General features: G+C 48.5%; 2 protein-coding genes across 5 annotated transcripts in view; one reads left to right on the forward strand and one right to left on the reverse strand.

Moving 5' to 3' along the window:
- Window positions 1–4,201, forward strand: part of ROCK2 (Rho associated coiled-coil containing protein kinase 2) — a 133,776-nt gene extending 129,575 nt beyond the window's left edge. Inside the window, exon 33 of the mRNA XM_029938291.1 lies at window positions 840–4,201. Coding sequence (XP_029794151.1) covers window positions 840–843 — 4 coding nt within the window. The 3' untranslated portion in view covers window positions 844–4,201. The remainder of the gene's footprint in view (window positions 1–839) is intronic.
- Window positions 4,202–6,109: 1,908 nt separating this feature from the next.
- On the reverse strand, window positions 6,110–21,141 carry SLC66A3 (solute carrier family 66 member 3). Of its 4 annotated transcripts, none has more exons than XM_029938295.1 (7): window positions 20,920–21,141; window positions 16,728–16,810; window positions 16,588–16,610; window positions 13,708–13,765; window positions 10,715–10,835; window positions 8,408–8,449; window positions 6,110–6,910 (listed from the first exon to the last, which is right to left on the reverse strand). In XM_029938295.1, exons 1-7 carry the CDS (start codon window positions 21,060–21,062, stop codon window positions 6,823–6,825), a joined length of 558 nt encoding a protein of 185 aa, XP_029794155.1. In that variant the 5' UTR covers window positions 21,063–21,141; the 3' UTR covers window positions 6,110–6,822. The 4 variants fall into 4 exon arrangements, with proteins under 4 accessions (XP_029794155.1, XP_029794154.1, XP_029794157.1 ...); XM_029938294.1 differs by having other exon boundaries at window positions 16,588–16,657; XM_029938297.1 differs by lacking the exon at window positions 10,715–10,835 and having other exon boundaries at window positions 6,853–6,910; window positions 16,588–16,657.
- Between the last annotated feature and the right edge of the window lie 19 nt (window positions 21,142–21,160).

The raw sequence follows: 21,160 nt of genomic DNA on the forward strand, positions 1-21,160 counted from the left end.
TCCACCCTCTCTCCTTCCCCCTCTTTCCTGCTCTCTAACTTGCAAGAACTGAGAAACTGCAGAAACTTTGTAAGTCTAATAAGTGCTGTGAAATAGCTGTTTCTGATTTGGCTTTTCTTTGTTGTGCTGTCAAACGTTTGCTCTTTGAAAAGTTAATGTTACCCTTGCTGGAGAATGCGACTGGCGGGCCGCGGAGTTCTTGTGCCTGGAGAGCACGCGGGGCAGTCTGGTGAACGGCGGCTCAAGGACATTTGAATGAAAACTGAACCTCATGATAGAATGGATTTAAAAGAAGTAATATCTGTCTTAACCCAAGTGAGCACATTGCAAAAATAGACTTAAATCACGTATTATTGGAAGGCATTTATAATCAAGATTTACAGAGATTTTTACCTATATTTACTCAAACAATGTGTTTGTTCCCATTTCATAGATTTACAAAATGTGACTAAGAGTCAAACAGTCCAATAGAACCTGGTCCAAAAGTCCGCTGTTCGTTCAGCCACATGAGGCAGGAGCAGTTAATCTCCACGGCAGCCCTACCACTCCCTGACTTACTCCGTGGCGTACGAGCTAACCCTAGTAGCCAGTTCACCATGTTAAACGTGTGTGTCGTGTGTGTAGAAAATATAGAAAAATATAAGCATATAATTGCATGTACCTACAAATAAGAAAAGTAACATAGTAAATATGTTTTATGTATGCTTTAGGTGTTACAAGCTTAGGGGTTGGAAGAGTACATAGATTAATGCTACAAATGGAGTGCCTTTTCAGAGGATTTATCAATCTCTTAAACTATTTTCCTATGTCAACTAACTTTGTTTTTTCTCTTTTTTCAGCTAGCTGCCTTCTGTGAATGCAGTCATTATTCCAGGTGGTCATATTCTTCCAGTTAAAACAAGACTGAAATATGATGGCCCAAAATTTCTTAAAAAGCTATATTTTCTTGAGAGACTGATATACAAACACACACATACATATATGTATCTCCCTTTATTCCTGCAATATAAATTATAAATCTTGGAGATTTTCTGCTCTCTTTTTGAGCAGCAGGTTGAACCAACAATGATTGGTTAGGAGAGTAAGAAGATCACGCACAGCCCTCCCGCAGGTGTCCCTGAAGCTCTCTCGGCGGTCATTCACACTACATTGCACAAAAGGACTGAGAAGAGTTAAAGTTTAAAGAAATCATCTTTTCAGCTTCAACAGAGAGGTTTCACCAGCACATTTACCAGAAGAGTCTGGGAATGGATTCCACTACAGTGATGGAGACTGCACCTTTACGAAGTGACCATTATACTGTGTGTGCGCGTGTGTGTGTACATGTCTGTCGCTCTCTGCGCGCCCCGTAGTACTGTATTACTGCGAGAGGGTCTTCAGATGTCCTGTTTATTTTTTTATACACAGCAATCAGATACCATAACTCACTGCCGCTGCAACTATGCACTTGTGTAAAAAGCCATAACGTTTGATCTGTATCACTCGTGTGTGTGCCCCATGGGAACTGCATGATCGTGGTTAAGCAGTTACTGTAACAAGCAGTTTGGAGTTAATTATATCAGTTTCCTAATGCTTCATAATAGGCAACTTTCCCATTTTGAATGCCTTAATTTAATTTTTTAAGTCTCACCTCTTTTCTGTATTTTGAACAAAAAGTGTTTACCAGCTCTTAGGATGCAAATTCGCTTTGCAAAAGAAAACCAGTGCACTATTTTTACATGTACTAGTTATCAGTGTCAGCCTTTCTTGATTGTATAACAGAATTTTTCTCAAGTACCAGTAATAGAAACAATAATGGATAGTATTGGAATTAATAGGTCTTTTATGTTTATTGCTCCTCCCGCCCTGCGCACAGACCTCAGTATTAGTATGTGACTATGAACCTTGGCTTCGCTTTGAATTTGCTGGCCGCCCTCGATGTGTTCTTATTTCTGGTAGAGACATTTGTGACTATTTCTACATTTTCACACTCAAGATTCTAAGATTATCTCAAATATAAAGAAGACTAAGACATACTGTAGATATATTTTAAATATTTAAATGTGATCCCTCAAACACACAACTGTGTATGGCAGTATTTCAGTGTTGGGTAAAGAAGACTGATGGCTGGGAAGAGGTAGCCTCAAAGGCTTGATTTTTATTTTTTAAACGATGTTACAGTTGTAAGTTATGCAGGACCACTTCTGCTGTATTTCTCATTATCCCAGAAAAATGTGTTTTTTACTGCTACAGTATGCCTCAACAATAAGTATCAAGCTTAAAAAAAATTATGTCCTCTTTTCTCAGTCTCTTTATATACATACAGAGTTTGGTGTGACATTGAAATACATCATCCAATATTTCAATGAAGGAAGCAGACATTTTTCATTGACCCCCCCCCCTTCCTTGGGGTCAGTGTAGAAATGTTTAAAGATTTAGACCCCCAAAATATAGATACTGTTACAGAAATTGAACAGCGGCCCCTGGCCTGATGTACTCAAACTAAAACTTGTTCTCAGTTGTCCCTCCTGCGTGTCTCGGGCTGTCTGTGCTGAGTCCGGACACGCATGCCATTTCCCCCCAGGGGTGTTCTGCAGTTCTGGCTTGGGGACACAGCCTTTTTTTTTTTTTTTTTTAAGTAAGATTTAAAAATGAGAAATATATAAAATTTATATAGAATAAATATTTCCATTCATTAGACTTGTTAAAAGGAGACTGAATTAATATTTTATATAAAGATTTTGTTACACTATGGGAGGTTCTATCATATTATTCTGAATTGGAGAGTATATATATATATATATATTTTTAATAAACTTTATTAAGGTGAAATAATTTGAAGTTTACACATGAGTAATTGAAATATTTGAGTAAAAATGGCAAAAGTTTAAATTTTGAATGCTGTATATATTAGAGAATAGGGAGAGTCATGGTGTGCTGCAACTATAGGAGGGATAGTGATGTGAAGTTTTTGGGGGAAAAGAAAGTATTCTGAGGGGTGGGAAAAAATCTCTCCCATGGAGATTCTTCACATTACGACGGTTTGACATAAGGGTTTTTAAAGATTGTTTCTCCAGCTAATGGAAATGCGCTTGATCAAAATTCTGACCTTGGGTAAGAATTTGCTTTTTACCCTTCTGCTCATTTCACATAGATGCGTGAATGCATACACCTATCCAAATGTTTATTTCCCAGCACTCATTAAATATAAATTCACTTGGTTTAACAACGTGATTTTGTGCCAGCTTCTCTCTTTCTTGAGGCTCCAAAGCTTCCCAGAAAAATAAAAGACCAAAAGTTGCTTATTTCTTCACACCTGATTTCTCCTAGAGCCATAAATACCTCCTGTTGAGAACTAAGAAGTAGTGAATACTGGGATTTTCTTAGTTGGATTTTTTACTTTTGTTTAGTGGGGATGGCGAGACAGAGGTAGAAGGAAAACTGGTGCCGATATTACTGTTAAAAGTGGATGTATGATGAGTTTTTGAAAAGTATTAAAACATGCTATCTAGAAGCAAGATTTAAAAAAAAAATATCTGAAATTTGTAAATGCCTTTAGCTAACTAAAGGATACCGAGAAATCTAAAATAAGGTTAGTGTTTTTAAAAATAACCTATGCTAGAGTCACAAATCTGGCTCTGAAGGATGTCTTTTGTGTCGGTTTATCTATAGATCCTCAAAAAGAAATACTCTAGGTTGCCAAACCACAATTTAAGTTTTGCTGCTGTTAATCTATTCCTACAGGATTCTGGTGGTAAAATAGAGAAACTTAGACACTATATTACTTTATTGAAACATGCTTTAAATAACATGTTTAATATTCTGTGAGAGCAAGTCACTTCTGAGTTTCTCGATCTGTGTCGACACTGCTACTGACGCGCGTCCCCTCCCCTGGAAGAAGGCTCCCGTTTCCCTCCGGCGTGAAGACACCATAGTTGATTCACAGAGCACTTTGAAAAGAGGCGCTGTATGACAGTGCTGAATATTCTGCTTGGGGGGCCTGTCCCTGATTCCCTTCCCCGTAATAATGAGTTTTGTTTGCAATTGTATTAAGTTATGAACTGCATGGTTTAGATAATCATAAATATTTGATCAGCTGTCCCCTTTCAACAAAAATCGTACCCCCTGATCTTTTTAAAAAGTTTTTGTTGCATCTTTGTAGTAATGTAATTGTATTTTATGCCTGCTTTTTATATTAAAAAAATAAAGAAATTAAGACCTACGCATTTTCATACTCTTCCTGTGAAATAGTCCTGGAATGCTGCAACCATCTAACATGTACCCAGAAAAATGTTTGCCTTCCCTAAAAGATGCATATGAAAAGAAGGCTATACAGCAAAACAAATTAGAACTGTGGTTACAGACTTGTGAATGCTCAACCATGTCCTTTAGTCCATGGAGAAATACAAACTAGAATTTCAACAGTCTGTGGTTGACTTGATTTTTTTCAAAAATTTTTTAATATTTATTTTTGATAACTACAGTGAGAGCATGAGCAGGGGAGAGGCAGAGAGAGAGGGAGACAGAATCCGAAGCAGGCCCCAGGTTCTGAGCTGTCAGCACAGAACCTGACGTGGGGCTCGAACTCACAAACCCTGAGATCATGACCTGAGCTTAACCGCTTAACCGACTGAGTCACCCAGGCGCCCCACCTGATTTAGGTAATATAAGGGACTTGCAGGGGCGCCTGGGTGGCTCAGTCGGTTGAGCCTCCGACTTCGGCTCAGGTCAGATCTCACGTTCGTGGGTTCGAGCCCCGCATCAGGCTCTGTGCTGAAGGCTAGCTCAGAGCCTGGAGCCTGCTTCCGGTTCTGGGTCCTTCTCTCTCTGCCCCTTCCCCTCTCATGCTCTGTCTCTCTCTGTATCAAAAATAGATAAAACATTTTAAAAAATTAAAAAAAATATATAAGGGACTTGCAAATCTAACAATCTCATTCGAGTGTCCAGGAGAAGGACAAGACACAGGTGCCTGTTTGCTGAGAGGTGGTTTTCAAGAAAGCGTTTCTCTGGTCATCGGTGGGTTCTTATTCAGGATACTTCATGGCTGCCACATCTGGGACAGGTTATTCACTCTGAGCTCCAGTGTTTTCATCTTTCGTAAAGTGGAGACTTTACTTACAGGATTGTTGTAGGATTAAATATGATAATGTGTGTAGGATATCTGGAATAGTTCAAATGTTTCCTTTTCTCCCAAAGGGGAAAAATGGGGAACTCTTCACCTAAGAGTGTATATTCTTTTTAAGTTTACTTAAGGTGGGGGGTGGGAGGGGAGAGAGTGTAGAGGAGAGAATCCCAGGCAGGCTTCTGTCAGCCGGACACCGAGCTTGAACTCAAACTGTGGAATTGGGACCTGAGCCAAAATCGAGTCAGACGCTTAACTGACTAGGCCGCCCAGGCACCCCTAAGATAGTATTTCTTAAAGGAGAAGCTTTAAGCAATGATAAAGTTGTAATCAGAAATATTTAAATAAGTTGCTTGTTGGACTCAAATCACAGAATGTATTTATTACTAATGTTTAGATTATAACTGCATAGGAGAAAAGATTCACTTGGATTCTTTTTCATTGACAACTGTGAGGAGCGCCGGGCTGGCCCAGATGGTAGAGCATGTGACTCGGTCTCGGGGATTGAGTTCAAGCTCCATGTTGAGTGTAGAGCTTACATAAATTAAAAAAATGACAACTATGATTTTTAAAACTACAGAATGATTTATTTATCTTACATAGGAAATGAAAACATTTTCTGATAAACATTTACTTATTACGTACAACTATGCCATTCAATTATAAAAAGTTTTTAAATTTTAGAGTTTATGAACTTTTACAGTAAAATGCAGTCTCCAATAATCATCATGTTTAGAATATGATACAACGAGAATAAAATCCAAGAGAACCTAACAGACCCCAGCAATACCTTTTACTGCATGGATTTTCAATGGATGTTCTTGTTTTTCAAAGGTGGGACCCTTTTATTTATTTATTTATTTATTTTAATTTTTTAAATGTTTTATTTATTTTTGATACAGAGAGAGACAGAGCATGAGAGGAGGAGGGGCAGAGAGAGAAGGAGACACAGAACCAGAAGCAGGCTCCAGGCTCTGAGCTAGCTGTCAGCACAGAGCCTGATGCGGGGCTCGAACCCACGAACGTGAGATCTGACCTGAGCCCGAGTCGGAGGCCCAACCGACTGAGCCACCCAGGCGCCCGTGGACCCTTTTAAAAATGGCAGCATTATACGTGAATCGGAGAGTCCCCTGGGACTGCCTCCTCTGACTGCTGTAGAAACTGCAGCCAATATACGTTTCCTGAGGGATGACTCAGAGGCACTGGATGAAGTTCTAGAACTACTTTGGTATACAAACGAGCCAGTTACGTGTTTGCTTGCCTCACCACCCTTACTAGAGCCTAAGGAGGCTTATAGCATATTATGATACAGGAAGGCCTTCCTGTTAAATCTACATTAAAGACAGTCCCCGAAGATGACCCTAGTGATTTACTACAATTTCACTTCTGACCATGAGTAAAATTCCACTCCATAATCATTTGTGCTCTGGAGAGGATCATTTCTTAAAAGATTCTGAAAGCTGAAAACCATCAGTCTTGACTGCTGACTTGCAGGTTTCTGACACCTTCCTCCAGCTCACCAAGGGGAGAGAGGGAAGGAAATCAACATTTCCAAACAAGTGTTCAAGTGGCTCACGTCCAAAATACATTTGGCTTCAAAGTTTCTGAAGCAATTGACTAAATTGATAAGAAGAGACCTTGATTTAGCAGTGGGCTTATTTTCCCCTTTGGTTCAGTTGTTAGGAATCCACTTTGGGGGGCGGGAGCAGCACATCTGTTATTCAGCCTTTACAGCCGTCTTCCTGTAGCGAAGGACCGTGGCGGTTACCCACACGTTTAACGCAAGCATGATTAGGAAACGCATAAGAACTGAAATCAATCAAAAAGAAAAAGCATGTATTAAAGACTACTGTTTTCACGTTCTAAGGCACAATCGCTCCTGCCCTGATGCTCTAAGTAGAAGCCTAAATAACTGCACCTCCCCTCAGCTCCCCAGCCCATCTGCCACATGAGACTCACACCACCACATCATGGGAACTTTTCAACAACTCCGGGTCCAAATACTGCTGGGGGGAGAGAACTTTACCGTAAGTCACTCGAAACTCTCCTGATGAGATTTAATGTATCTCTGTGGTTGTAAAACACTTGTAGAATATCAGCTAAGCTGTTCTGAAAAGACTGTCCCTAGTATAGGTCACTTTCAGGAAGAGCAGTCACTCTAAATACAAAGCAAGTCTTGACTGCTGACTTGCAGGTTTCTGACACCTTCCTCCAGCTCACCAAGGGGAGAGAGGGAAGGAAATCAACATTTCCAAACAAGTGTTCAAGTGGCTCACGTCCAAAATACATTTGGCTTCAAAGTTTCTGAAGCAATTGACTAAACTGTATTCTCAGTCTTTCAATTTCAGGTTTATTTTGTGGTTTCATTGTGGTTCGAGTCTTGCCACACAGAGAATTCTTCAAGTCCTGTGGAGAAGACTCAGACGCGTCTTTCCCTTTCCCCACTTGATCCAAGTTTATGTTGTGACCACAATACTTTTAGTGTTTCTCTCAGAGCTGACAGACGGTGTTTCAGCCAAAGATACGGTCTCTGCAAATGGACAGGGGTGCCCATTGTCCTGTAGCCACATTTCTCAAATAACAATTAGCTTATTTAAAGGGTCTGTGTGCCAGGGACATATTTCTAGTTTTCATAGAACAGGGGACACCATTTGTTTTCATCGTTTTCCAAAAATGTATATGCTTGGCCTGGGAGTGGAAAACAGCCTAAGGAATTACTAAATTCCTTTTATGTCAACCCAAGGATTTTCTCCTCCATCACACTATCCCCTTTAAAAAAAACAAGGATGTGGGGGGGTCAGATGATTATGTCACCTCAGTAGAGTCCATCCCCACGCTCCCCCCAGCTCTTCCGTTCACTCTGTGGCCAAGCCATGTGCCCCTCACTCATGACCTTCACACAGGCTGCGCCTTGTCATCGTCGCTTCCCCTTCTCCGATCTCCGTCTTCAAATTCACCTCCCTGGGCCCCTCCCCCCAGGTCACATTCCCCCAGCAGGTTCTCCTACTTTTGCAGAACACATTTCCTAGTAATCTTCGGTGCTGACGGCCCTGTCCACCTCCACCACTGCTGGAGTGGAAGCTTCACGAAGACGGGAGTCTACGACCTTGCGCTGCAGGGCCTGTCCCTGGCGCTACACGAAGCAGGTGCTCAGTTCTGTAAGTGGGGGCTGGTGCCCAGAACACGCTGTGGCCTCTAACTGTACGTTGAGCAAGCTGATCCGTGAAGCCCTAAGACAGTCTACAGAGGAAGGAGGCACGGGGGGCACTCAGTCCAAAAAAGTGGGAAGAAAAAGATTTCACTTACTTGTAAGATCGCTGGTGGTCATTAGAGTTGTTATTATTCTTGCTGGAAGAGAAAATATTCAACAGTATCACCTTGCTTCTCAGACATGTCGGTATTCAGCTAATGTCTTTCCATTTCAAATACAGGAACAGATGCTAACTGTTCCTGAAAGATTTGGGTGGCACAGACTGCCAAACCAGTACCGTGTTCTGCCAGACCTCTCAAGTCCAGCCGTGCGTCCTAGCTCAGCGGTTTTGAGGCTCTCCTAAGGGCAAAAGCAGTGTTGCCCAGGGGACAGGGGAGAAGCTGAGAACCCACCGTGGGGAAAAGCAAGTTTTGAAAATCTCATATATATGGGGCTTCTGGTAAGTTTTCATTTAAAGAAAGGCTTCTACTAACAACAGGGATGCTTGGGTGGCTGAGTTGGTTAAGTATTTGACTCCTGATTTCTGCTTAGGTCATGATCTCATGGTTTCATGAGCTGGAGCCCCACATCGGGCTCTGTGCTAACAGCACGGACCCTGCTTGGGATTCTCTCTCTCTCCTCTCTCTCTCTGCCCCTCCCCGTCTCACACTGTCTCTATCTCTCAAAATAAATGCACTTCATTTTTTTCTTAATATTTATTTATTTTAAGACAGAGAGAGAGCACGAGAGAGCGAGCAGGAGAGGGGTAGGGAGAAAGAATCTCAAGCAGGGTCCATGCTATCAGCACAGAGCCTGATGTGGGGCTTGAACCCACAAACTGCAAGATCATGACCTGAGCTGAAATCAAGAGTCATATGTTTAACTGACTGAGCCACCCAGGCGTCCCTCAAAATAAACTTAAAAAATAATAAGAAAGGCTTCCACTAGCGAAAAACAATGTTTTTAAATGACTGAACTTGACCCCCTTTTTTTATAGTTATTTTCTAGGTAAAGGAAGCTGAGGCCCAGCAAAGGGCAATGATTTCCCTAAAGGTCTAACTAAAACTGTTCAGCTCACATGGTTTTTCTGGCACTGCCGTTTCCTTCGTGAACACAGGAGACATGTGTGGGGGACGTGGCGTGGGATTTCGGGGGCACCGCTTGCCCCCCCGACCTGGACCCACTCAAAGCACTCTCTGCCTCACATGTCACACGTTTAGGAAATTAGGTTTAAAACCAGTTCATGTTTTGCCGATAAAGTTACAATCCTCAGTTTATTTGTCATGTATCAGTATGTATTTAAGGACTTGTTAAGCACAGAGTGCCATGCAGAACAGATGGAAACGTACTACGTGGTCTCTAAAGTTACAAGTTCCCACGATTTCCTTCAAGAACATTTAATAAACAACACTGAACAATAAATAAGATTATCTGAAGATAAAATTAGGGAGCTAATAAGTAATATATCTAATCAGCTATATATATATATATATATGTCTATACACATACACACACACACACACACACACACACTTCAACATTTTCATAGCACTTCAACATCTCAAGCTAAAAATAAAACCAAAGAAGCCTTAATTTTATATAACTTGGGACATAAGGACAACCCCTGATGGAGAAGTTGGTCCTTTAATACATAGAAGAAACATGAAGTATAGTTCAAACACCTAAAACTAATAAATCTAAGTAATGTGATAGCACTGAAGTTTTTAAGCTTTTTCTACCTAAAATAGCATATATGTGTTTTAGGTTCCTGCAAGAATCCAAATGAACAGTGGAAATTCTGAACGGGAGACCAAATAATACGGCTCCAGGAAGACTCCCCATGGCAAATTCCCGTTCATTCTCAAAAGCCAATGTATGCTTTCATTTCTGTAATCTGTTACATCATAAAGATTCGTATCTTAGAAACAGGATTCAATATAACCAACCTATTGATTACTTTTTTTTTATTTTTTATGTAGTTTGTTTATTTTTAAGACAGAGAGAGACAGCATGAGTGGGGGAGGGGCAGAGAGAGAAGGAGACACAGAATCAGCTCAGAGCTGTCAGCACAGAGCCAGACGCAGGGCTCGAACCCATGAACCGTGAGATCATGACCTGAGCCAAAGTTGGATGCTTAACCGACTGAGCCCCCCAGGCGCCCCTATTGCTTGCTTTCCAAAGAGCAAAAGGGGACTGCTGATGTTCAGGCAGGCTTCGGGAGAAAGGCGTGCTATACTTTTTTTTTTTTTTTTTAAGCAACGGGAATAGGGATCTTGCAGAGAATGGAAAGAAGTCTGCATGACATGAGAACCATAAATATGGACCCACTTGGAGGTTCTATGTGCAAAGGACTAAAGCTTGTTGGGGCCGTGACAGGCGGACACCAAGGTGCACTCTGGGTCCCCCTAGCATCTGGCTCTTACTTGCACACGTGTACGCAGCGAGGCTCCAGGTGAGGGCGCTCACGGCCCCCGAGTCCCTGCTCCTCCACAGGTACTGGAGCTGAGCAAACTTGCTGGCCGCGCTGATGAAAGTACTTAGATTCTGTTTGCAAGCAAAACATGAGAAAGTTAGGAGTCGTTCAGGTAAAGAAGCAAGAGCACCAGATACTGAGAGTGCTTTTGAAGCCAAACAGTCAGGACAAGAGATAACCAGTTTGTACAAGGACAAAGCCCGGGTTAAGCGGAAAAGCAGGCAATAGCCAGATGCAGGTTTATAAACGCAGCAATCCCACTGGCCAGTGGGTAACTGGGGGGCATGCAGCTGGTGTGCCGGTGGGAGAAAGGTCACTGCACGGCCAGAGAGGCTTGTCCACCTAACCACCTGCCAATAAAAGCAGACAGATGATACGTAGGTGGGTAGATAGATAGATAGACAGACAGATAGATGGATAGATACATGATGGATGGACAGATAGATGGATAGATAAGATGGATGGATGGATGGATGGATGGATGGATGGATGGATGGATAGATGGATGGATGAATGGATGGATGAATGAAGATAGATAGACAGACATGTAGATTGGTAGATGGATAGAGAAAGACAGATACGGTGTTTTAGGGCCTGGGGGAAACTGTGCTGCTTTGAACGGAAAGACTCATAAAGTCCAAGCAGCAGGCAAGGCACTTGAGGTCTGAATTTCTGGCCATGCCAACCGGTCCCGGAGGTCCTGCACTCAGGCCCTCTGCGGCCCCGAGAGGTAAGAGACCACCTGGAATTAGCCAGCGGCTGCGGCGCTTCCCTGGGGGCAGGGCCGGCCCTGTGGTGTTCCCACCTCTACATCAGACCCACGGAGATCAAAGGGAGCAAGGTGGAAGCTGGGACCACGGTGGGCGGGCCACGGCCACGGCCACAGCGTACCAGGGAGGTGTGAGCAGAGGGGAGAAGATGCACTGTGAGCGCAGAGCTGGGCGAACTGGCTGGTGGGCTGTGGGATGCAGGCAAAGAGCAGAGCGGCTCGGAGCTGCAAGGTCTCTGACTTCACAGAGAAGAACCGAATAGCCGCAGGCTGAGAAATATAAAGCTGCAAATGGGGCAAGTTTGCCGGAAGAGCGGGGCCAGGAGGAGCTCAGCGGGGACGCGTGTGAGCTGTGCACGCGTAGCCTGGAGTCAGTGGTTAGACTCAGGACACACTACAGGCCTGAGTCTCTGCGAAAAAAAGACGGGGAGGCGAGGGGGGACAGGCGGAAATGTGTCCAAGGAGCACGTGGAGGGGCCACCACAGGCAAGGTGCCCCGGAAGTCAAGTGAACCAAATGATCCAAGGCGGAATCCTGATCTGGGGCAGCAGATGCTACAGAGAGGCCAGACGAGAACGACAATGACCAGCCTTTGGCTTCAGTGCGAGTGCAAGTGGCTGGTGTCCTTGACCAGAGCAGCTCATTTAAATTCTGACCCTCAGGACGAAAGCTCCATGACTGGGGGTTTGGGGGGCAGTAGGTCTGGCTCGGCTCGGCCCCCTGCACCTGACGTGGGGCTGGCACTTGACCAGCTCTTATTGAGTCACAGCACCGTGTCCTTGTAAAGATGGAGGAGGGAAGCGGTTACTGGGACCCGGGAGGTTGTAAAGTCACGGGAAGCCAGTGCCCCAGGCAGAGAGCAAGGGCGTGGGCTCAGATCCGAGGACGGGTCACTCCTGGAGCAGTCGGCTCCAAGGACGGACCCCAGGTGGGACTGCATCAGCAGCTCGGGCGGGCGGGGAGTCCGGCTGGGAACTCCAGTGCACGAGGGCTTAGGCAGGGCCCTGCCCCCTCCTGTCAGGGGAAAGGCCAGTGCTGCACACATCTTGTCACCACGTCTGTCCATACTCCACCCGATCTGTCTTCAGGAGGAAGGACGGCCATCTTTAGAATCATGAAGTAATTTTCAGAAAGATTTCAAAAGTAAAGGTACAGGACACCCAGGTAAATTTGAATTTCAGATCAACAACAAATAATTTTTAGCATAAGTATGTCCTGTGCAAGATTTGGGACATAATTAGGCTAAAAAGTTCTTGGTCGTTAAGACGGCAGCCCTGCCCATTTACTCCCCACAAGTCACAAGGTTGAAAGCTAACATGGACCCATGCTCGCCTTCCAAGCAAGGGTCATAGACAAGACGCTGGAGTGGGGGAGGCCGTGGTGAAGGTCAGGAGTCTGGGTGTGGCAGTGACTGGTGACCTTCAATTCTCTTCCTCCTCCCGCTGCTAGAGAAGTGGAATCCAGTCACTCTGCAGAGGATCTGGGGTCAAATGCTGCCTGACCCTCAGGGTACCATTCTCACACTATGGGAATTTGGGGCCTTACCCAAGGGAGGATAAACGCACGGGGGTAACCCTTTTCCAAGGAGGACAAAATGTTTGGGGAGGGGGACAATGTGAGAAAAATCATGAGTATGGGGCGCCTGGATGGCTCAGTGGGTTAAGCCTCTAACTCGGCTCAGGTCATGATCTCGCAATTCATGAGCTCGGGCCCTGCATCAGGCTCTGTGCTCACAGCTGAGAGCCTGGAGCCTGCTTTGGATTCTGTCTCCTTCTCTCTCTGCCCCTCCCCTGCTCCCACTCTGTCTCTTTCAAAAATAAATTTAAAAAAAAATTTTTTTTATTTTTAAAAAAATGAGTATGTGGCCAACCTGATAAGAAGCTCTTCATCTATCTTAGGCTCATTCTACCACGGTTGCTCATTCTATTGCTGTTACTTCCCCAGCCCAGTGCTCTATGGCCCCCAAGAAAAGGAAGCAAGAAAATGTTACCAAACTCCTAAGTGAGACTAACGTCTTGTAACACTTAGATAGGACTGCGCTTTCATTCCCTTATCCTGTGGTACAGCTGAGAAGTTGGCAGGTTAAACATTCGACTGATCAGGTCTTTGCAGGAACATGGTGGGCAGAGACGGGCCAGTTCACACACTCTCTTCTCCAGGGGCGATGCACTCACCATGGCCAGATCCATGATCCACTTCTGCAGGGGAAGGACGAACCACGAGACCACAAATCTGCTGAGCGCTAAGGAAGACACGGCGGCTTGGCCACCCCCCGCCACCCGCGCCCCTGGGGACACGCCAAGACCACGAGGTTACACACATAGGCCGACCTGGGAAGGGTCTGGCTGGAACCTGTCCAATTTGGGAAAGACAAAAATGGCTCAAAACAATAGCCGATATGGAAGAAAATGGCCAAGCGCCCTGCCTCTGTGGTTCTAAAGGATTCTAACCACCCACTTAATTCCCAGCCATGCAGAGCTCTCCAGCCGAAGGTCCAGTGTTTAGCATTGAAATAAGAAGCTCAACATTATAGCAGGCACGGTCTGCAAAATTGGTGTCACCTGAAACTCCTTCCCCCTTTCCTGCTACCCTCAGTGTACGGCCAGGCGGAGGCCCGAGGAATGACGGCGGACTTTCATCACGCCAAGGGAGGCGGCAAACGCACAGGAAGTCCGGTTACAGAGGCCAGGCCAGTGAGCAGAGGACCACAAGAGTCTGCTGTGACCTTGGGCAAGTCACATTCCTTCACTTGACCTTGGTTTGCTAATCTGCAAAATGGTCTTTACATTCCTTGTCTCATCGACCCCCTCAATCCCTTGGTGCACATCACAGGTCGCTATGACTATAATGAATTAACATTATTTAAATGGAGGGGATAGAAATAGACAAGACTTGCTGTGACCGGAACTAATTCCTAGCAACTGGGTCAACACCAGAGCAGCAGCTGCAATCTAGGCAGATGAAATCTTGTTTCTAAAACATTCTAATTCCCTTTCTTGAACGAATTTTGCCCAGTTTTATACTATCCATTGCAGGGGTGTCCCAGTGGCTCAATTGGTTAAGCAGCCGACTTTGGCTCAGGTCATGATCTCATAGTTTGTAGGTTCAAGCCCCGCATCGGGATCTCTGCTGACAGCTCAGACCTTGGAGCCTGTTTTGGATTCTGTGTCTCCTTCTCTCTATGCCCTTCCCCTGCTCACACTCTGTCTCTCGGAAATAAATAAACATTAAAAAAAATGTATATACATACTATCCATTGCAAATACAATTTTACATCACATTTTGCAAAACTTGACCAGTAGTAGCAATAGTAGCTACTCCTGAGTTCCTCAAGATGACTTTCCTGTAGGGTTGCCAGATTTCACAAATAAAAATATAAGGCACCCAGTTAAATTTGAATCTTTAGATCCTCAAAAATAGTCTTTTAGTATAGAATGACCCATGCAATATTTGCGACATATTTATGCTAAAAAAAAAAAATAATCACTGTTACTATGGTAACCCTACTTCTGGTTTATCCCCACTGAGTAAACATCCTGTCCATCCAGGGAGCTGACCATCGTTTCCAATCCACAGCCTCACCACCCGAACAAAGGTAAACTGTCATATTTTATTTACAAAGTAAATGAGGGGTGCCTGGTTAAGCTTCGGACTTCAGCTCAGGTCACGATCTCGCAGCTTGTGAGTTTGAGCCCCGCATCGGGCTCTGTACTGATGGCTCAGAGCCTGGAGTCTGCTTCAGATTCTGTCTCCCTCGCTCTCTGCCCCTCCCCTGCTCACGTTCTGTCTGTCCCTCTCTCAAAAATAAACAAACATTAAAAAGTTATTTTAAATAAATAAAAATAAAAAGTAAATGATACAATGCTTTCCATCTTCTGTTTTCAAAACTCTCTGAGCACCTGGGCAGAGCTGCACAGAGGGAAGCTGAGTTGGGGGGGATGGGTACAGACAAGACTCAGTCCCCTCCGCCCACAGCCTTCCAGTCAGACGGCCGCCATGACACTGTCCCTTGCTGCACTTGTCCAGTGCTCCTGGTCCTGGAAGCCTTGCAACAAGGTAGGCATGACTCTGTCACTCCACAGGCGGAACGGGACTGGACACCTGCAGCTCACGGGCCCAAGAACCCCCAGGGGGCGGGTGCAGCAGGTGTGCCCAGCCTCCAAGCCCACACCCCAAGGCGCTCGCACAGACAGGAAGGGGACCCTCCTTGTCTCCTCCCCACCGAAGGTGCATGAGCAATCGGCTCAGGTCACTTTGCACAGATGGCAGCATTAACTGGCTGCCACGGGGAAGGCTTTCCCAGCTTTTTAAGGGATGTGAATTCCACAAGCAAACCACTAAGGTCTTACAGAGTTGAAATAAGAGCCTGGTCCAGATCCATTGCGCCTGCGCCTCCCCAAGACCCTTCTAATGTCTTGGACCTAATTTTCACTTTGAGCAAGCGGTCCAGAACCCGCACTCCCACCTGGTCGGGCAGCAGCAAGCCAGTTGACCAGGTGCATTGGCGGCATTTGTGTTAAGGACAGACATTCCCGTTATTCTGACTCCACATACCCTGGGGACATTCTCAGGGAAGAAGAAATGTCTCCCCTAAAGAATGAAGCTGGGGTGGGGCGCCCGGGTGGCTCAGTCAGTTAAGCGTCCAACTTCAGCTCGGGTCATGATCTCGCGGTTTGGTTCATAGGTTCGAGCCCCGCGTCAGGCTCTGTGCTGGCAGCTTGCTCAGAGCCTGGAGCCTGTCTTCAGATTCTGTATCTCCCTCTCTCTCTGACCCTCCCCTGCTCACGCTGTCTCTCTCTCTCTCTCTCAAAAATAAATTAAAACACTAAAAAAAAAGAATGAAGCTGGGACAGTGAGGGTGCTCCCCTCCCTCCACAGCCCGCTGGGCTTGTTGGTGCCCCGCTGGGGGCCTGGCCTTGAAAGGGAGGCCCCAGGGCAGGTGTCTATTCACTCCCATGCACGTGGGGTCTTTTTTAGTTTAACCACATGAACACAGATCTGGTAAAGCACCCAACGCCCCAGTCCCATTGGATTCCCGGACAAGGAAAGGATACAGGGCCATGTACGGGGCTGCCCCCTTCACGTTCCCATTGAAATGGAAGACGCACAGCAGGAGGAGGGCATCTGAAAGAGAAGAGGCTTTGAGGGGGGCAGGCGGGGGCCCAAGGGCACGGAGGGTGGGGGGTCCAGTTACCTTGTGCGATGAGAATGGGGTACTCCAGGAAGGTCAGCAGCGGGTACTCATAGTAACACTGGTACCGGAGAAACACCAGGAAACTGGGGAGAGAGAAGGAGCATCTGAGCTGGCAGGGGGCGGGGGGAGCCCGGCCAGCGCCCGGGCGCCCGGGTTCCTTTGCAGAACCCCCGGCCCTGGTGGTTGGCACCTGCAAACGTCGGGGTGGGGGCGGGGGACAGATTTCGAACACAAAGCCTGGAATGGCGACTGAATACTGTCCATAGCTTTTCGAGCATCTGGGACTGGCGGGGTGCTGGACACAGGGCACGCGGTCCCTGCCAGGGCCTGGGAGATGGTGGCACAAGGGAGTTTCATGGACACCGAGCTGCGGGGCAGGATGAGGAGAGACAGGGCTTCTGCCCCCAGGCTGGCCTGTCGCGCACCAGGCAGGCCCCTCAGTGCTCAGAAGGTGGTAAACTGGAAGCCACATGGGATGACACAGACACCCGGGGTGTGAGTGTGTGTGTGAGTGTGTGTGAGTGTGTGTGTGTCTGGGCGCAGCCCCGAGCGGCGAGGGCACGTGGAAGAGGACTCCCTGCGGCCGCCCACAGTGCTCCCCATCAGGGAGGAGCAGCGGGGGAGAGACATGAAACACGGCCCCCAGCTCCTTAAGAAAATTCTAGCTCTGAGAGCCGCCTGGAGGCAGTTGGGCGTCTGACCCCTGCTTTCCGCTCAGGTCACGGTCTCCCGGTTTTCTGACAGTGCAGAGCCTGCTTGGGACTCCCAGTCCCCCTGCCCCCCCCCCCCACCACCTGCAATGGTGCCGTCTCTCTCAAAATAAGTAAGCTTCAAAAAAATAAAGAAAGAAAACTCTAGCTCTGAGAGGCTGGGAATTTGGGGGTGGGGAGGAGGTTGCCCGCCGACTTCCCTTCCCAGGAACCTGTCTGCAACACCCATTCCAGGAACAGTGAAAATGAGCAGCCTGCTGGCAGGAGGCACCTCCAAGGTGTGCCTGGGGTCCCCGTCTGTGCTGCCTTCTGTGCCAGACCCTGTGTGGCCTCAGCCAGCACCTCCCCCTACCCCAGCTGCGGACCCGTCTTCCTCGGCCCTGCAAGCAGTCCTTCCCCTCTACATGTGGAGCCTCCAGGGGCGGGTGGGTTAAGAACTGGGACCCTGGGGCGCCTGGGTGGCTCAGTCAGCTCAGCGTCTGACTTCAGCTCTGGTCATGATCTCATGGTTCATGAGTTCGAGCCCCACGTAGTGCTCTGTGCTATCAGCATAGGGCCTGCTTCAGATCCTCTGTCCATCCCCCGCCCCCAACTCTCTCTCAAAAATAAATATTTTTAAAAAATTGTTTAAAGTACTGAGGCTCTGGAACGAGGCCGTGGGGCTCCCCATCCTCACTCTCAGTTACCAACCTCTCCTGCCTCAGCTTCCCCACCTGTGAAGTACGGGTAGCAGAGGTCCCTAGCTCATGAGCAGACCTGCATCCGTGGGGGCTTTTAAAGTGTCACCTAGTCCAGCCCATAGGCTTCTATCGAAGCCCCCTGCCTGGAGAGCCCTTTTCTTCATGTGGCCATTTCCTCTCCCTGAAGGCGGCAGGTGGCCCCCCTCCCTGGGTGCAGACCGGGTCTCCTCCGGCTCCTGGACCAGGAAGCTCTGCTCCTAACAGGTCATTATCCTCCTCAGATAGGTGGGAGGCTCTGACGGCCGGATGTGCTGGCCCCACGACCTGGCTTGGTGCCCCTGCCCCCCTCCCACGGGTGCATGAAAGAAGGAAGGAATCAAGATGGACATTTTTTTTTATATTGTAAAGACTTTGAAACAAACTAGAGAAAATAGCATAATAAACCTGCATACCCAGCACCAGCTTCAACAAATCATACTTTGCTACGTTCACCTACCCCCTGGCCTTTTCCTCGCTGACGTGGGCCTATAGTTGTCACCCTGAGAACCTCTGGCGGCATTTCTAAAATATGGGCATTTTCTTGTGCTTCACACAAACCCACATTCAGAGTCATTTTCTGGTACCATTAAGATACAGTTCATGTTCCCATTGACCCGGTCCTCTCAAAAATGGGTTTTTAGAGTTAATGGACTCAGATCAGGACCCAAGGAGGGTACATGTCCTCCAAGAATTTATTATTGCTTTTGCTTCCCAGGAAATAAAGGGTCCCTCTGATAGCGAAGCTCCTTCGGGTAGTTTCCGCTGGAATTTTGGCTGCTACCCCGCCTTTGGCCAGTAGGGGACGCTGCTGGGCAGGCAAGCATGGCCTGCACCAGGCATTGTCTGGCCTGCAGTGCCCCCAGTTCCGCCGGGCCCTCTCTCCACAACACCCAGTCCTAGCTGGCCCTCACCAGGCTGGGAAGGCAGAAAGAAGGGTGCTGCCAACCCGTTCCCCCACCCACAATATTGCTGATGAGCCTGGAAAGCAGAAAAACCCAGTGAGTGTGGAGAGCAGGGGAAGCGACAGGCTTCAGAACGGAAAGAGCCAAGACCGGACGAGCCCGAGGGCCCTGCTGCTGCCGGAGAACATGGGCATAGTGCGTCACTTCCTCGGCCTCAGGCTCCTATTGTCTAGGGATGAAGACAATGCTTACCCCCTAGGGTGTCCTGAGGATTAGGATAATGCAGGCACTCAGACCCAGTCCTTGAAATGGTTCCACCAGGATAAGGTGTAAATAAAACCTAGGAATGCAGCTGAGGGAGCCCCTGACCACTTTGAGCGGAGCTTAGGTGAGAGGGTGGCATCGGGCTGGGCGTAGACACAACCACGCCCACTCTGCAGTCTGCGTGCCTGGCCCTCCACCAAGCATGAGCGGCAGGCCGGCCAGCCCTCCACCTGCACTGTCATCGTCCCGCGCTCTCCAGACCTCCGCTCCCGCGGGCGGCAGCCACCGCCAGAGGGCTGGTGCCCGGTTAGAGTGACAGCCGACACCTGCCGGCAGGGACACCTGCGGGCAGCGCCTGCCGGGGTGCAGGGTGTGGGCAGGCTCCCGACTCGAGTCCTTGGGCATTGGTCGGTCTTCCGTTCACCCCGCAGTAGGCCAGCCCCACCTTCCCTGGCTTAGGGACCCGTTAAAAGCCGAGGTCCTCCCCCAGGCTGTCCACGCCCTCCCGGACACCCCTCCCTCTCCCCCTCCCTCCCCGCCCATCCCTTTCCCACTCGAACCGACGCGGCGGCCACTTCGAGGGATGAACTGTCCAATCCTCGCTCTCCAGCCTGGGGGTCCCAGTGCTGTGGGGTCGTTTGCCAATGTGAGAGGGGTCACACACCCGCCAGTCAGCCGACTCTCTCTTGATTAAAGCGTCTTCCCAGACTGGCGCGCCGGGGGCAGGACCCCCACCACTCCCATCACCGACGTCCCCCTCTCCCTCCCTCGCCTCTGGCTGCTTTCCAGCCTAGACGTCCCGGGTCGTGCTTCCGCCTAGGACCCGCCCCCGTGGTGGCCGCGTGATATACCGCGGATAAGGAGGGAAGGGGGGGGGGGGCGCGGGCCGGCGAGGCGCAGGGTGGGGAGTGCCCGGCCTTGCCAGGGACTCGCGGCTAGACTGCCGGGTTTCACTCACCCCACTTTCCCACCCGTTCGAGTCTTTCCAACCGAGGTTTAGGACTCTGTTTTTCGCGTTTACACCTTTAAATACTGAGTCAAGGCACCCACTCCGGCTTTCTGATGGAGTGGCGCTGGCTCCTCTCTGGCTGGATCTGCCTCGGTCCAAGTCTTTCTTCCCTTCTTCCAAAGATCTCCCCATTCTCGGGATCCCCCCAGCCCACGTGTAACTTTTGAAAGCTCAGGATCCTTCGAATTTATAGTTCAACACCTCATTTTTACATGCAAGGAAACCGAGACCCGAGAAAAGGGGTAGGGCGGGGGCGGGGAACTCAGGGCGGATGTAATGAGAGAGTCTCCAGGTGCAGATGGTCTAGTTCAAAGCCGCGCCGTTGGGGTGCTGCTAACACGCGCGGCGAGCGCTTGGCCAGGTATCGATTCACCCGCCCCCCCCCCCCCCGGCAAAAATCTGTAAACTGGGCATGCGCAGTCCGTGCGGTGAGTAGCAAATAAGCAGGGGAAGTGTGTGGTGCCGGGAAGCGCCCCCCAGCGGCCGGACGCTTTCAGCTCCGCTCCCCGCCCCTACTTAGACCCACGGCGCGCTCCGGAGCCCCCAGCCCTCCAGGCCGCAGAGGCGAGGTGGGGAGGGCGGCCTTACCCCGCCAGCTCCAGAAGTAAACTCGGGAGGCTGATGCCCCGCGCGCTGCGCGCCGCCAGCACCGCGGAGATCTGCGGCAGCTTGAGCGCGGCGCACACGGCCAGCGTGCTCCAGTTGCAGAACCACAGCAGCGGCTCCTCCATGGGGCCTGCGGGGCCGGGGGTTCCGGCTGCGCGCTGGGGGGCTCGGCGGAGGCGGGCGCGGCGCAAGGTGGCCGCGGCGCGAGGTGGGGGAGACGGCT

This window comes from Suricata suricatta, chromosome 4 (assembly GCF_006229205.1).
Source record: "Suricata suricatta isolate VVHF042 chromosome 4, meerkat_22Aug2017_6uvM2_HiC, whole genome shotgun sequence".
NCBI classification, from domain to species: domain Eukaryota; kingdom Metazoa; phylum Chordata; class Mammalia; order Carnivora; family Herpestidae; genus Suricata; species Suricata suricatta.

Excerpts from the sequence above, each read along its gene's own strand:
- SLC66A3 (XM_029938294.1), bottom strand. The coding sequence starts at position 21,062 with ATGGAGGAGCCGCTGCTGTGGTTCTGCAACTGGAGCACGCTGGCCGTG. Across the intron at positions 16,811-20,919 it reads TTACTTCTGGAGCTGGCGGG|TTTCCTGGTGTTTCTCCGGT; the intron begins GTAAGGCCGCCC and ends CTCTCTCCCCAG. Across the intron at positions 6,911-8,407 it reads GACCACCAGCGATCTTACAA|TTCTTATGCGTTTCCTAATC; the intron begins GTAAGTGAAATC and ends GATTGATTTCAG.